The 15691-nt window shown below is 53.5% G+C and overlaps 2 protein-coding genes across 29 annotated transcripts in view; one reads left to right on the top strand and one right to left on the bottom strand.

Moving 5' to 3' along the window:
- The first annotated feature begins 6 nt into the window (after nt 1-6).
- Nucleotides 7-5393, top strand: LOC146542782 (uncharacterized). 28 transcript variants are annotated; one of them, XM_085209507.1, is made up of 6 exons: nt 7-2485; nt 3562-3630; nt 4008-4154; nt 4350-4432; nt 4560-4625; nt 4725-5393. In XM_085209507.1, exons 1-4 carry the CDS (start codon nt 1711-1713, stop codon nt 4358-4360), a joined length of 1002 nt encoding a protein of 333 aa, XP_085065633.1. In that variant the 5' UTR covers nt 7-1710; the 3' UTR covers nt 4361-4432; nt 4560-4625; nt 4725-5393. The 28 variants fall into 28 exon arrangements, 23 of the variants coding, with proteins under 23 accessions (XP_085065633.1, XP_085065632.1, XP_085065631.1 ...); XM_085209506.1 differs by having other exon boundaries at nt 4557-4625; XM_085209505.1 differs by having other exon boundaries at nt 4350-4462.
- A 3119-nt stretch (nt 5394-8512) lies between these two features.
- Nucleotides 8513-15691, bottom strand: part of LOC104917223 (uncharacterized) — a 20909-nt gene continuing 13730 nt past the window's right edge. Inside the window, exons 10-17 of the mRNA XM_085209068.1 lie at nt 15404-15481; nt 15210-15320; nt 14616-14771; nt 14186-14302; nt 13085-13277; nt 11865-12041; nt 10526-10664; nt 8513-9421 (exon numbers count right to left, since the gene is read on the bottom strand). Coding sequence (XP_085065194.1) covers nt 9250-9421; nt 10526-10664; nt 11865-12041; nt 13085-13277; nt 14186-14302; nt 14616-14771; nt 15210-15320; nt 15404-15481 — 1143 coding nt within the window. The 3' untranslated portion in view covers nt 8513-9249. The remainder of the gene's footprint in view (nt 9422-10525; nt 10665-11864; nt 12042-13084; nt 13278-14185; nt 14303-14615; nt 14772-15209; nt 15321-15403; nt 15482-15691) is intronic.

Genomic DNA, 15691 nt, shown 5'->3' with positions numbered 1-15691 from the left:
GTGCGCACGCTTTCCATGGCGTGAAAAGCTCTCCTTTGTTTTGCAGCTTTCTGTCAAACACTCGCCTTTGTTAATTCCAGGACAGCCTTCATCAGGCTGGGATTCTATCGGACTGCCATCTTTGCAGAGATCTGCTCGTGAGCACATCTGGATGTGGCTGTCTGGCAATAAACATTCTGTTACCACGCAAACATTCTTGTCTTTTCTAGATAGGAAAACATGGGTAATTCCCTGCCTAGCTGGGAGAAGTTACCTCTGCTATTTGAGGCTTGGAAGCCCATGCCATGTTAGGCTTGTGATAGTGTTTTCTAAACCATGTGTACTGTAAGATGCAGAAATGTAAAGGAAATTTAACAGCCGTTGTTTTTCTTTCAGCGTTTGGAAGAGGCTGGGCTTGAGGTCCAAACTCTTGGAAGAGGGTCCTTAGGGGTTATGGAAAGGCTGTGTAGGATCTGCACAGAGAGTGTGATTTCTCCTGGGTTGGTCCGGGATGTGGTGTGATCTCTGGGAACTAAGCAGCACAAGGAATGTTGCTGCTGTCCCAGTGCATCAGCTGCACTGCCTGGAACTTAATTTGCTATCCGATTCCTAGTGATATAAACAAAGCCAAAACTGGAGGCAAAGCCCTACGGTACAGGAAGAAAGAAACTCTAACCTCTGACATGCCTATGACTCTTCAGAGTCGGGGGAAGTTGTTCACAGAGGGAGCTGAGGCCCTGGCACTGCTGCCCAACAGGCCGTGGTGCCCCATCTCTGCAGGTGCGCTCGACTCAGCTCCCATTGCAGTGAGTGGAGACAAAGGGAGGGACAACACAGCCGATGCTCAGCACGTGACCATCGCCTTCCCCAGGCACAACACGAGGCGACGGGGGCATCGGCAGCAGCAGCGGTGATGGAAGACCATCGGTGAGGAGGAGCTGGAGGAGCCGCAGCTCTCGGCTGGCTGCAACCACCCCGACATCCCCCAGCTGCCGGACGCGCCGTGTGGGACGGGCACCTCTGGGAGGGCACTGTCTGCACGGGCTGTGCAGCCCGCCTAGCGCAAGCAGGGGGAAGCGGCGCGGTGCCGGCAGCACTGCGGGGAAACCTGCCGTGCTGCAGCGTGTGCCCAGTGCCTCCGGTCCTGCTGTGGGCACCGCAGGGCGCAGCCCGGCTCCGTCCTCTCCTGCGGGGACCGACGGCCGTGCCCGGGATCCCCCCGAGCTCCTCTGCTGCAGGCTGAGCCGCCCCAGCTCTCCCGGAATCCCCGCCCCAGCCGTTTCCCACCCAGTGCTGAGGAGGGGAGGGGATTTTGGGGGGAGGAACGTGGCAGGTGGTTGCAGTCCTATGACGCGGCCATTTGCGGTGCCCCGTCCTTGCACTGAGGTGGACACGGGGATGGGGGGTCTTTGGAGCTGCAGAATTGACCGCAGGCCGAAACACAGAAAAACGAACGCTGAACATTTAATCGTTTACCATTCAGAGCAACAAACGGAGAAATGACCGCGTTCCCAACCAGCTCCCAGCCTAACAGTCATTTCCCCCTCACGGCTTCCCTCCTCGGGGCCAACACGAAGCGGCTCCACGTCGGCTTCACGCAGCTCCGGGAGCTGCGCACGGGGACCGACCGACAGACGGAAACCGGCACGTGGGGACTGCAGCTGCGGGGCAGCAGCTCAGCGCAGCGCTGCTGATCGGAGCCGATGAGAAGCGAAGCGCCCGCCTGACTCCATGCCGGGCTGCAAGGCGCCTCGACCCGCGCGATCGCTGCCGCTCTTTCGGGGCCGCCCGGCTCAGCCAGGAGCCGCTCCCGGACACCGGCCGGGTCCCGCCGCTCGCGGTCAGCCGCCGCTTCTCGCAGCCCGGCGGCGCAACGACGGAGGACGGCTCGCTTCCGACGGGGGACGGACGGGGCCGGCGGCGGTGCCCCCGCGCCGCCTTCCCCCGACCACCCGGCGTCCCCGAGGCACGGCGCGGGCGGCAGCGAGGACGCGGGGCGGCGGAGCGCCGCTTTCCACGCACAAAGTTCCCCGGCTCCGCCATCGCTCCGCCACCATCGTGCCGAGCCCCGTCCGCGGCCGCCATTGGCGGAGAGCCCGCGCTCGTCCCCCCTCCTCCGCGCTGCCATTGGTCGGTCCGCCGGATGGGGCGGGCGCTGCGCGCGGGGTCGTTTCCTCTGGCGTTGTCGCGGTCGTTCCGTCATCACCGCGCGCGTCCCGCCTGGTCCCGGCCCGGCCCGGCTGCCCGCGGCGCCGCCCCGCCCCGCGCCGTGCGCCCGCTCCGCTTCCAGGGCCCCGGGGCGGCCGGGCCCCGGCTGGGGCTGCGGGAGGACGACGAGGAGGGCGGGGACGCGAGGGACCGCGGCGAGGCCGAGCCCGCGCCCGCGCCGCCCCGCTCCGCCCTCCCTTTCCCGGGCCGATCCTTGCCGGCGCGAGGCCGGCGCTGTGCGGGGCGTGGCTGAGCGCGGGGCGATCGCCTCCTGCTGCTGCCGGCTGCGCTGCTGCCGGTGCGAGCGGGCTTCTTGGATGATGAACCGAGCCTTTCTGACCTGAGCCCAGCACACATCGCAGTCCCCAGCCTGGATTGTGACCCGGTGTCTTTCCAGTGCAGCCCTCCCCAAGCGCAGCCCGAGTGCCCGGACAGCAGCACCTCCATGAGGAGCAGGTCGGCATCGCTGAGGAGCAGCCGAGCCTCTTGGAGGAGGACTTAGAATCGGGCAGCCGGTCCCAGGCAGCGGGCAGCACACACAGCTGTGATGCAGTCACACTTGTGTGTGTGAATTCTGGGCTTGATTAAATCCAAACAAATCTCTATGCCATGATGAGCAAAGCGTGCTATCAACCAAACGAGGTCAAAATATTCTTTCTCACCCTTCGCTTCCCTTTCCTGCACTTGAAGCAGCAACCCGCTGATCATCGGGGGCTCAGTTTGCCATCAGAGATTGTCAGTGGTCATCTGAAGGCTTTGTTGGCTGTCAGAGGGCTCCACTGATCACCAGAGATCTTCACTGACTGTCAGAGGGCTTCATGAATCAACAGAGGGTGTCATGGGTCATCGGAGAGGAGATTTGAGGTGCCTAAGGGAGGGGATTTGGGGACTCCATGTTGGGTGGTGACGGAGGGGAACTGGGAGTGAAGGAGGAGGGCTGAAGCAGATCCAAGTGAGGGGCAATTGGCTGCGATAAGGGAGGGGGTAACAGGAGAGTGACCTGGAGACATGGTGTGTGCGGAGGGGGAACAGAGGGTGAAGGGTTTGGCAGGAAGTGGAAGGAGGAATTGGGAGCGAGCAGAGGGAGGGTATTGGGGCTGCTTGGCAGCATGGGGAGCTCCGTCCTTGAGGGTTTTGGAGGAGGCAGCACAGAGGAGATGGAGAGATCCACGGGTGCAGGACGTGGGGCGCGGGGCATGGAGCTGGGGACCCCTCCCAGCACTTCGGGGCGGCCTGTGCCAGGCAGGGACAGACGTCAGCGGTTCCTGCTGAGCGTGGGGACAAGGACACAGACACACAGAGGGTGGCTTTGCTGAGGTCTTTCTTGATCCCTGGAGGATGTCAGTGACCATCAGGGTCTTTGTTCTTCTTCAGAGGACCCCGTTGGTCAGCAGAGGATGTCAGAAGGTGTCTCTGACCATGGAGAAGCCTCGTCCCTGCAGGGTTTGTGCCGCAGGACTTTGGGCAGGAGGAGGGCTGTCAGCAGCCCAGGGCGGGATGTGGGTCCCCTGGGGGCAGCAGCCACAGCCCCTGTCCCATCTCCACAGTGACCCTGGGCCATCCGTAGGACAGCTCGAGACCCTCCTCCTCTGCACAGCCCCTCAGAGCACGAGGGAAGGTCTGGGGGTGGCAGTGGTCCCCCTGCAAAGGGGTAGGGGGATGGTGCCCTCCATGCCCTCCATCCCCAGGCCCTGACGCCCAGTGCTCAGGGCTCCAGGGAGCCCCAGGGTCCCTCAGTGTCCCTGTTCCAGTGCCACGCTTATTGTAACAGACTTCTTCCTTATGTCCAATCTGAAGACTCTGTCCCTTGCTTTTTGCAGCCCCCCTTGGGATACTGAAGGCCGCCCTCAGGAGGTCTCCCCGGAGCCTTCTCTTCTGCTGGCTGCCAAATTCGATGCACATCATGAAATGCTTCATCAAGACAAAGCAGTGGAATGTCTTGAACCTCAACAAAATAATTTTTAAAGGTCAGATGGACTCTGCTATAGAAGCAGATGTCAACTGAGGCTTTTCTCCATCGAAAACCGATGCCTGGCAACCTGGAGACTAATGTATATATGTATAGAGGTTTTTGTTTTTCCTTCCAATTTTAATAGTAAACTGAGACTATACTTTGAATTCATGATGAAATGCTAAAAATGTGTACTCTTCTTTTCTGCCAGTACTCGGCTGACGGAGTTTTTGGCCGTTCTGTGGCATGCAATGCAATCAGCATGGAAGCATCGTTTGTGGTTGTGGATTTTGAGTAAGATTTCTCACCCTCTGCTCATGATGGGTGAGAGTTCAGCTGTCCAAAGAGAAGACTTGAGCTGTGCTTGTCCAACGTGTATTTTTGTGTAAGTAAAATTGAAGCACTGACTCATTTCTAGCAGTGGTGACCAGCTCAGCTGTGTTGGATGGTATCGTGGCCATTGAGGCTCTGCTCACCTGGATCAGCGGTGAGTTTGAGGACTGCAGAGCTGGCGGGTGGGTGTCTGCACAGAGTGGGTGTAGGAAGGCAGCTGTCGCCGTCTGGGGGGATGTTCTGGCTTTTTCAGACACGGCAGGTGCTCTCGAGGATCCCCAGGAGAACCGAGATGGTTCCAGAGTCAGAGAGAAAGACCTGCAGAGTGACCTGCTTCAGGATGAGCTGCTGGGGGAACTAGACGGCCGGGAAAGAGAAGAACTCATTGCATGGATCAGTGCCACGGAGCCACAAAGCCCCGATGTCTCCAGCAGCCCTGCCCCTCCTTGCTTCATCGCCCAGCTCCCTGACTTCCCACAGCACAGCAGGGAGCTCAACGAGGAAGCACGGGCTGCCACCAGGACCCCCAGCGACCCATTCTGGGGACCGCCGCCATCCCTTGGGCAGCTCCAAGTGCCCCCGACACGTGAGCTGAGGCTGCAGCAGTGCAGCACAGAGCAGGACAATCTCTTGCTTTGCCTGGATGGCAGAGCAGGACCTGATTCACCCAGGGCACTGCGGCCCTTTGGCTTCCAGGGCACACTGCTGACTCACGTTCAACTTGCCAGCGACCAGAACCCTCAGATCCCTTTCCTCAGTGTCATTTGCGTTTATTGTTCTTGAGGTCAATGCTTTTCATTCCTTTCAGTTCTACTGAGGAGGGAATCTGCTTTGTTTCTATGTTCAGTGCATCGGTGTGCGTCTGAACGTAGGCCACTGCAGTCTCTCAGCATCTGCTTAATAAAACGGGATTTCCACATTGCGCTGCCTGAAGTTTGCTTGAAGATTGTGGAGAGGCCTTCCAGAGAGCTCTAGAAAAATGAAGGGCTGGGCTCTCCCCAATTCCATGAAGTGTAACGTGAGCAACTGTCAGGTTCTGCACCTGGGATGGGGCAACCGTGACCATGTGCACACACTGGGGGACGAGGGGCTGGGTAGCAACTGAGCATTGAGGAACCCACTGCCCAAGCAGCAGTGCTTGCCACAGTGGCACACCAATACTAAAAATATGTGGATCCCAAATACGTTGTTTTCTGCAGCCGTGCTGCTAACAAGGGTCCTGTGCAGCGTCTGAGGTCCTATTGTGCAGGGGCTTGCAGATGGCAGCACAGCACTCATAGGACATGGCAGTGAGAAGGGAAGAGCAGCTGGTTGGATTTGCTTCCAGTTGTCTTCAGCTTGCAGATTTTATGGATGGAGGATTGCTACGCTGAGATGAATAGGAGAAAAAAAAGCCAGACTGTGCAGCACAGTCTGTCCCCTCTCGCTCTCGGTACCTGAGCAAGGTCTCAGAATCCACTGCCCATCACTGTCTGTCCCCTCTCGCTCTCGGTACCTGAGCAAGGTCTCAGCAGCACAGTTTGAGCAATGGACCCCTTGTCAGAGGGCACTGGCCGTGGCTTTGGGGAGAACGGTGGAGATGCAGCCATCCGAGACAAAGGTGCTGAGGAGGGCGAGGTTGAGGTTACCGTGAGGAAGAAGGAGAATCACATGTGGGTGTGCAGGCAGGTGGTCGCATTTGGCTACAGCTGTGCTGTGAGGCATTCAAGTTGCCCTACGGAGGGCGGCTCAGGGCAGATGCCCAGCAAGCAGCCGAAGGGCAGGCCTAGCTGCCCAGCATGAGACCGTGGCGTGATCAGCTGCTGATTTCCCAATGGGAAGGGCATCTACTGTGGCCATGCTGTGGCCCCAGTGAACAAAACAGAAATACCCCTGGCAACTACTGTCAGCCCTGAACCAAACAGAAGCACCCCCGACAACCAGCTGCTGCCCCTGGCAAACCAAATCTTCTGAGCACTTTGTGCAATCTTCTCTCAGCACTGGAGGACGATGGGCTGAGCACCAAACATCCCAAGGAGACCATTGCAACCCAGAGAGCCCTCAGGTGCTTTGTGCCTTCCTGACGTCTCCCTCGAGCCTTCAGAACCTGTACAGATCACTGGAGAGCTATCAGGAGTGCACTTCAAGAGGATCAAATACAGGGGTGAGGGCTGATGTGGAATGTAAGCATAGCATATACATATTAGTAGCATACTTTAGAAACACAGCCCTTGTCATGTCAGCTGAGCCCCGGGTGGCTGTGGGGGTCCTGGGCCGGTGATGGGGGTCCTGTCAGGGACTGTGGGGTCTGTGAGATCCCAGGGGGGCCTGGACGGGGCTGGGGAGGCGCTAGGAAGGAAATATGGGGGTTCAGTGGGAGTGCTGGGGGGGATACGGGGTGCTGTTGGGGACTACGGGGAACGTGTGAGATCCCAGGCTGGCTGTGTGGGAGGGCTGCTGTGTTTGAGAAGGTCCTTGAGGGGCTCTGTGGGGGCTGTGGGGGATACAGGCACATGGGGGGATATGGGGACACGGCCTGCAGGAGCAGAATGCTGCTCAGGAGAACGCCTGATGTGGGCTTCAGGCGGGACATGGGGCACACGGACATGGGGTGGTATGGGGATGTAGGGGGATGGGGGATGTGAGGAGTGGTTTGAGGCAAAAAGGGGGGTGTGGGGCAGTGTTGGAGTGGTTTTCTTTCTTCCTGAGAGGGGACTGGGGTCCCTGTGGCCCAAAGGTGGGGCCACGAGCCATGACCCCACATGAGCCATAGCCCAAGGTGACCACATAACCCTGTGCGTGCGTGACCCCATGGCTGCACGTGACCCACAGCCCTGTGTGAACCACAGCCCCACACGACCCTGTGACTCCCTGACCTGCCTGCTGTGAGACCAAGCGTGGATGAGGTCCAGCACTTGGAAGGCACTTTTACAGTTCCAGCTGTAAATCCTGGAGGACTTGATGAGCTAGATGCACAATGCAGGAGGCAATACTTCTCAGCATAGCAGAGACGTGACCCAAAAAGCAGAATGCAATTCAAGGTAAATCTGGAACCAGCAGTGGTCAAGTGATCCAGGTGTTCCTGTGCTGCTCAGTCCTGACCCTGACTCCTTTGATGGGTCCAGCTCCTCTGCTGCGAGCAGTGAGAAGATCACCAGACTCTCTGAGCCGGGTGGTGAGCCGAGAAGAAGATCTGGGCAGCTCAGCCGTATCTCTGACTCAGAGCATTTCTCCCCACTCTGTTTGTGCTGCCCGTTTCTGGCTCGATCATCTCATGCTGTCGATGCCTTTACTTTCCATCGAGAATTTACAGGCGGCTGATGGATGGCAGCTGTGGCCCATTGGGACTGGGGGCTCCAGGGGCTCCTACTCGGATTTCTCGGAGGGGGTCTTCTTGGGGTTGGGCAGTCCCATTGTGTTGGGGGTCCCATTGGGCTGTAGGGCTCTCTGGGCCCCTGTTTGATTGGGAGGAGTCCTATGGGGATTGGCAGGGGCTGAGGGTTCCCATGGGTCCTGCCTTTTCTGGGGGGGCTTATTGGATTTAGGAGGGTGTGGGGAGGGAGTCCCATTGGGCTTGGGAATCTTGGGGGTCCCATTGGCATGGAGGGATTTTGGAGGGGTCGAGGGGGTCAAACGCCCCCCAGGTTCAAGTATTTCTGCAGGGAGTGTGGGATACCCACCAAACCCCTTCCTACTTGGCTCTGTCCTACAACCATAGAGTCATGGAATCCTTAGAGTTGGAAGGGACCTTTCAAGGCCCTCTGGCCCAGCTCCCTGCAGTGCACAGGGACACCACAGCTCCATCAGGGTGCCCAGGGCCTGATCCAGCCTCCCTTGGAAGTCTCCAGGACAGGGCATCAACCACAGCACAGGGGAACCTGCTCCAGTGCCTCACCACCCTCACTGGAGGTTTGGCTCCAAGGAGAGGGACCACATCTGCAGCGCTGTGGAAGCATTACAGAACTCCTAGATGCTGAAGCTGTGTTGGAAAACGAGTCCTGATGAGTGTTTCTAAGGGGTCATGGCCAGAAAAACGGCTTAGAAGAAGAGGGGAACAAGATGGACTTTTGTGTGCTTGTTTTGAAAAATAAGGAGCAGAACAAAGCAATGGCAATTTGAACTTGGAGTCAGTTCTGCCATTTTAAGCATCTGCTACTCCTCTTGTTGACAAAGCCTTCAGATCTGCAGAAGGGTCTCCTTTTTCTAGCCTTGAATGTTAGATTGCTGGTGTAAAGCTCCCTAAGGGAGACAAAACCCCTGTTTAGAAGCCGAGCTCTTTTCCCAGGGGAGCTCGTAGAAGTCCCTTGGATAAACAGAACTTGGAGTGAGCAGGGAGGAAATGTGCTCTGATGGTGGCAGCATGAGAAGAGCCATCAGGCTTCCAGAGTTGTGCCCTTTCCCTCCTCTAATTTGTGCTGCTTTGATACCAGTCTGTCTGTTCTGAGTTTCGGCGGATGTAAATGAACTCAGGAGCAGTCCCGAGATCTTTGTTTACCTGTTTAAGGGTTGTGAGATGTTAGGCTGTAGCACAAAGACACGGCATTTCTCTGAGCTAGTGGAGCAAGACCTGGAGCTTCTTGTCCCTCTGCTCTGCCAGCTGTGGCTACGTAGAGGTAGTGCTGATAAATGAACATCTGGAAGAGTGTGAAAGCCTCAAGGAAAACATGCGTACAGTTCAGCCTCTCCTCTTCCCCACATCTGCTAAAACTGCCTGCTGGATTCAGTCCTGTACATTCATTATATGTTTATTATATGTGCACGTTTCTTCTCCTTTTTTTCGAGTCGCTTGGCAGATGCTGCTAGTGAGCTGTGTCTGCAGGGGCAGCACGAGTGCCACTCTGCTCTGCTCCCAGATTGGACAGAATGGAATTTAGCTTGGTCCAGATGGAAGAGTTGGCTGGGTCTGCCGTCTTCTGAAGATCTTCAATCAGTGCACGGAGTTGAAGCAATTCAAACATCTCCTGATTGCTCCTGAAAAAGATTTTGCAGAAGACAGCTGACATTTGGTCACTGAAAAGCGGCGAGTTACAGCAATACAGGAAAGGCACAACAGAAAATGACTTATTGGATGAGGAAAAACTTGCATTGCTTTGGGAGTAAATTCTGTAAATTCTGTCTGCCAGCTGAAAGTTCTCAAGGGACAGAGAGAAAAATCTTGGCGAAAATCATCAGGTGCTGTGCTTTCACTTGACTCAGTGCTGCTGAGACACCGCATGATGAAAACCTAAGGAAAGGCTGTGAGGGGATTTCCCCAGTGAAAAGTACAAATTCGGAAATGGGAGACGTTCAGAAAATCCAGAATGATACCAAGGCAAACGTAACAGTGGCATGCTGCAAAGCCAGTGCCAGAAAGAAAGAATTCACCTTCAGGAGCATTTCAAAGCCCAGCTAAAAAGATTCACTGGCTGGCACTGGCTGTAGGATCGTCTTCATTAAAAGCAACAATGGAAAACAATCTGGATTTCTGGGCTCCCTTTTCTTTTAGTTTACTTCCAGTGGCAGCTGTGACTCAGACCAGGGTGTTTCACAGGAAAACACTGCTTTCCCAGAGTTCAGATTTGTTCCTGAGAAAACCCAGCAAATCCCAGAGCTCTGTAAATAATGAACTCTAAGGGAAACAACAGCTGAGCTCACATGCCTGCTCTGGGAAACGAAACAATCCCATTAGGTAACGCACCCATGAAACCCAGCAGCAGCTTCCACGGACACAATAAAGATCTCTGTTACAATCCACCACTCAGCAATCAGCAATGGGAACCTCTGCTCTAAAGTTTAACAGTCCCCCAAAAGCCTGACCTGCCTCGTGGCTATCAATTGTGTTTTATCTGGGAAATGTCAGTTTTGTCCATCTCCACTGTCACACGCAAGGGTAAAAGAGTAAAAGAGTCAAAAAGAGGTTTTTATCCAGTAAAATGTTTGTCACCAACAGGTCACTGCTAACACAGAACGTCCAGCACTGTCCGCACTGGAGCAGGCAAACAGCAAAGCAGAGGTTGTGAAGAAGGAGGAAGAGGAAGGTTCCCACGGGTGCTGATCTCTACAGTAACCAACAGAATAATGGCAAGAAGGGATCACCTTATAGCAGAGAGGTGCTGCAGGACAGCCAGGAGCTTCTCCATGTCTGCAGTGTCTAGCCCTGAGCTGTGAAGCAAGGCAGAGCAATGCTGGAAAAAGGACCGGTTGCTGCAGGCTGCCAGGAAGGGCTGTAAGGGACCTGCAAAAGAAAAGGGCGTTAAAATGGCTCCGCAGAAGTTGGGGCAGAACAAAGCAGGCCGGGAACCGATGGCTTCTGAGGGCTTCTCGTGCAACCACGAGAACAACGGAACAACTGGGTTGGTTCTGGGCACTGGTGCACAACTCAGCTGGAACCAGGAATGGCGTGGCATCGCTGCACCTACAAAGGACCCGGTGCCATCCTCCTGACGCGGGTACATCTCACCAACACGACACCATGCCCTGAAGGCAACAGAACCTGTGGGCAGTTCCTAGCTGGCGCTGTCAGGTGCACAAACTGACCAACAGCCAGTGCCTTCAGTGCACAAGTGGCACTGTGTGAAGAGGCAGCAGCCCGTGCAGTCAGTGCCTGCAGGGTGCGTCCCAACAAGCCCTCCTGAACACATTCCTGCCTGTCAGGAAGCCCCCAGAGATCTGGTCAGCAACCAGAGAGCCAAATCACAGGGACAGAAGGCACACCGGAGCTTTGCAGCCCAGCTTGTGTCTAGCATCAGAGGTCTGATTTGTCAGAGCAGCCCAGTGCTTGGGTCAGTGAGTGCTACAGAACAGGGGCAGACAGTGACTTGTGTGGGCAGCTGATTCTGCCAAAGAGAAGAGCACTGCAGAAAGCCAGTTCCTCCAGCTGCTGAGAAATCACTGCCCAGCCCCATGGCCATTCAACAAGCTTTGCTCCTCCTTCCCCAAGGAGGATCCTGTACGAGAAGCAACACGGCAAAACCTGACCCTCTCACAACGTCACTCCGTTATCCTTCCAAGCCGAGGCATCCAGCATCTCAAAACAGCTGCTGCCAGATGCCCTGCTGGTGGGATTCCTCTTCCAAGTCAGGCCAGATAGCACCAGTCCTGCTCAGGTTTCATGCTGCACTTGTCTGTTGCTTAATTACTTTATTACCAAGCAAAGCTGTGAGGAATTTAAGGCAATGTTCCTGCCACTTCTCTCGCTACAAAACATCTCACAACTCAGTGCTAGGGTTGCTGACAGTGAGAAGGAGAGACGCACCGTTGAGAAATGCACCTTGTGACTCCAATGACTGCACGTGACAGAAATGAATGCTGGTGAGAGGTCAGGCTGTTTGTAGAGAAGAATCACGCTGCTTTGTGTTTGGCACTTCTGTTTGCCTCACTTGTTTCCATCTAAACTTTACATCCTCACTTAAAATACAAATCTCTCCCAGCTTACCGGATTCTGTGGCCATCTGATGTAAGGCATCAAGAGCACCGGAACGCTGTTGCTTGTTGGATGCATTTAGGTGACGTAACAAGATGGGCACGCACTGGTATCTCAAAAATAAGCTCTTTCCTTCCCCAGTCCTCAAGTCCCTGGTAAGGGAACGAAATGCCTGCTCCAGGGAATCCACTGAAAGAGAGCAGAAAGCAAGCCATACAATTTCTACAGTCCCAGTTCTGTTAAGCAATATGTGAATATTTATCCTCAGAATTACTTAAACAAGTATATGCTACTAAAAAAAGTCAAATGGCTGAATGATGATTAACGTTTCTAACTTTAAAGACATCCTCTGCCTCATTTTCTTCCTTAAAAAATGTTGGGAGTGGACAAAAAGACCAGCTACAACTTGGACACCAAAGAAAACACAAAACCTTTCCAGTATCTTCCTTAAGAAAGAAAAGAAGTTGGAAACTGGACAGCTTCAGACCACGTAGGCTTCAACATCTGGGAAGCCTCTACTGAAGGAGTAAAGGGCTCGTTCATCTGAAGGAGAGCCGTGACTTCAGGACACAGCTACTGCCATTCCTTTCCATCCAGTGCTGTAGTTTAACTTCCACTGCATCTGTTTCATGCAGCCGCCCATTCGTTCTGCAGTGCACTGAATGATGCAAAGAATTTAGAGCAAGGGAAACAGTCCAATCTTCTTCATTTCCTGACGTGAAATCTTTCTCAGCATCTTGGAATAGCACTGATCACCTGGTAAAGTACGAAGGAAAAAGCTTCTCCGGTGGCAAAGGTTTAATTACCAAAAAGTTTAATTGCAGTGCCACCTGCTGAGAGCGACACCTCGAGGAAGCAGGATCTGTGTTGAAGCCAAATGTGCTCCTGCACCCCTGGTTTTCTCAGACGTACCCACGAACACCATCCATCTCTATCATCCATCTGTCCATGGGTCTATAACGGCACACGTAGAACATTTATAGCTAACTATACCAGAAAAGAAATGCTTGGCACTGCAGCTGACCAGCCCTTCAAGGGACAGGTGAAAAATCTACCAGCTTCAAGAGCACGGTGACATTCTAGAACCAGTGGAAATTTGCTGCTTATTTCACTTGACAGAAGAGGAAGTGCTGTGTCATTACGTGCAGCAAAGAAAACTAGCAGGAAAGTGAAGGGATCAAAAAACAATCACAGAGTCCTAATGAAAAGATCCAGTACCACCCAGAGCTTACCTCGTGTCTCGACTGCAAGCAGAACCACAGTTGACAGAAACCTCATAGGCATAAAGGGACTTGTAAAGAAGAGTGCTGATGTTGGTTCGCTCTTTGCACCGCGGCTGGCAGAACTGTGCACATCTCCATTCCTCCTGATGCCTGTGCAAATATCTTCAGCCAGTCCCGACATCGTTTCTGCCACTGCTGGGTCCTGTATCAAACAGGTGCACGCTGAGTGTAAGCATGCAAGCACACCAAGCTCCCATCTGCTCTGCTCCCCTGAGGATTACGTGTGAAACAGCAAACGGTTCGGTCGTGTCTCACAACAGAATCTGCACAGAGGACACTGCCTGCGTTACAAAGGCAACTGAACGCCATCAGCACAGGGCCTTATCAACACTGACTGCACAGAGAGACTGGGGAGAGAGGGCCCTGAAATGCTGACGTTGTTTCAGCTGCCTCTGGTTGCAGAGGAAGCCCCGTTTCACTCAGTGCTGCCTGCGCTGCCCTGTGCAGATGCCTGAAGGCACGGGCTGCAAAAGCATTTGCAGGTCTCAACAGGAATGCTAAGAACTCCGTTCAGGTAAGGTACAGTCATGCAAACTTTCATCACAAACGCAGCAGAAATATTACTTCAGAACCAAACTTTACATTGCAATCATTTAAAATAGCTTCTCCTTGTCAAGACAAACAACAATTAGTTCAGTGGGACGTTCAGCAGAGAACAAAGCCAAAGTTCCCATGCTGCTCTGCCATCTTTGCCATCAATTTCAGCTAATCTTGCACAGAAAGTGAACAAAATGTGTTTGCTCTCCTAACTCCCAAGTCTGCTAAGCACATTTACAGGAATGTATTTCCTGAGATGCTCAGACACTATTGCAACAGCGATCGCATATGGATGTAAAAATATGTTTTGACACACAGTGCAAAAATCAACACAATGATCTCAGAAAGTCCAGTTGGTGAGAAGTGGGGTTTTTTGCCCTACTTTTCCATTTCTCTGTTACAAATTGATGGTTAGCAAAGACAGCCAGGTTTCTGTTACACATACACCCTGAAAATACCCACTTTCTACGTGTACTTAAAACACAAAGCGCCCGAATATCTGCAGGGATTTACCTTAATATCACTGTCCAGCTGCCTCACACACCAGTATAGCAGTCTCACCAGGGGCATGTGTAGTTTAGGGTTCACAAACGGCATCCACTGGAGCTGCTCCGCAGCCATAGGCAGAAGCTGTAAGAACACACAGAGGCAAAGTTACATGCAGAATGTCAGCTTAGCGTGTGAGCAGGCTGCAAGTGAAAACAGGCCTCCAAAAACCAAACCCAAACCCAAATCTCAAATTACTCCCGGAGTTTGCCAGCTTGCAAACACTCCCTGGTCAGGTCCTGCATTAATTCTGACCTAGGAACTGTCGTTCTGCTTCCATTACTCTGTCCCAGGTCTACACAAAACAGGCTGACCTCTGCTGCTCTCCCAGTCAAAGCAGTCAGTATCTACGTGAATCTGAGAACGCAGGAACCAGAGCAAACTCACGTCCCCTCACCTTCAAACACCTCTCCTGGATGTAGGTTCTCCCGCTGCACTGAGGTTTCTGACCGTCCTCTCTTTCTTCTTGTCCCTTGACTTTGCTGAGGTGCTCGTCTGAGATCCAATCCATAAGGACAGTCAGGAGCCCATAAACTTCAGAGTTGGGTGGGAGCTGCAATACATTCACACCGTCAGCTATTTCAGCTTTCAGCTCCATGATCCTCTAAACCAAAGCAGCAGCAGACGGACGTGCAGCCAGAGCACATGAGTTCTGACAGACCGTGCACCATTTAATGGGTGGTGAGACAAAGCTCGGGACAGAAGCCACCCCGTGGAAGACATGATCTCTGAGGAAACAGCAATGTGGAACAGGCCGTGCCTGCTCTGCTGGGCCTCGTATCCGGGCCAACACAGCAGGCAAATAAAAAGGAGACACACGCACAGTATAAAATTCAAATGTACTGCCTGCTTCCCCCCTCTATTCTTTCTGGAACTCAGCAACTATTAGAATGAAAGCAGCAGCTACGTTTTCTTAGTTCTACAGGTGTACAGAGACTGCTCCACTGCTGAATGGCTTGTGAGTGAATGCTGCACCTTGCCCACTTCTTACCTTATCCCCTTTGGATGCTGCCCTCGCTTCTTCCTGCATGAGAGGTGTCGTCTGCTGTGCCACTTCACAGGTATCCTTATACATCTCTGCCATGATAAACTGATGTTTCCACTACAACAAGAAAGAACAAAAAAGGAATTCCATTTGACTTGTTCCCTACAAAGGAAGCACGCACAGATAAGAAAAAACCTTACTTCCAGATAGCTGAAACGAGCTTCTCCTGCCCTTATTTGTTCATTCAAGCACTTCTTCTGAACAATCTCATCATTTAACTGAAAGAATTGAAAAATACTCAAATATCAGTGAACGGAAAACACTTTTCTTTGTAAACAACACTCTGAAATCCTTTGACGGAGTTCCTGAGCAGCAAAGAGATTTAATAAACAGCTGTTCTATTCTTTCTCTTCTTTTCATAAAGAAGTGACATGAGAGAACACACTCCAAAAATGCCTAAAGAATTCAGAAACAGAGAGGGTGAGAGT

The sequence above is a fragment of the Meleagris gallopavo genome, chromosome 26, assembly GCF_905368555.1.
Source record: "Meleagris gallopavo chromosome 26, MGAL_WU_HG_1.1, whole genome shotgun sequence".
In the NCBI taxonomy this organism is placed as follows: Eukaryota; Metazoa; Chordata; class Aves; order Galliformes; family Phasianidae; genus Meleagris; species Meleagris gallopavo.
The sequence above is the reverse complement of the archived record's forward strand: the minus strand, read 5'-3'. Positions and strand labels throughout refer to the sequence as shown.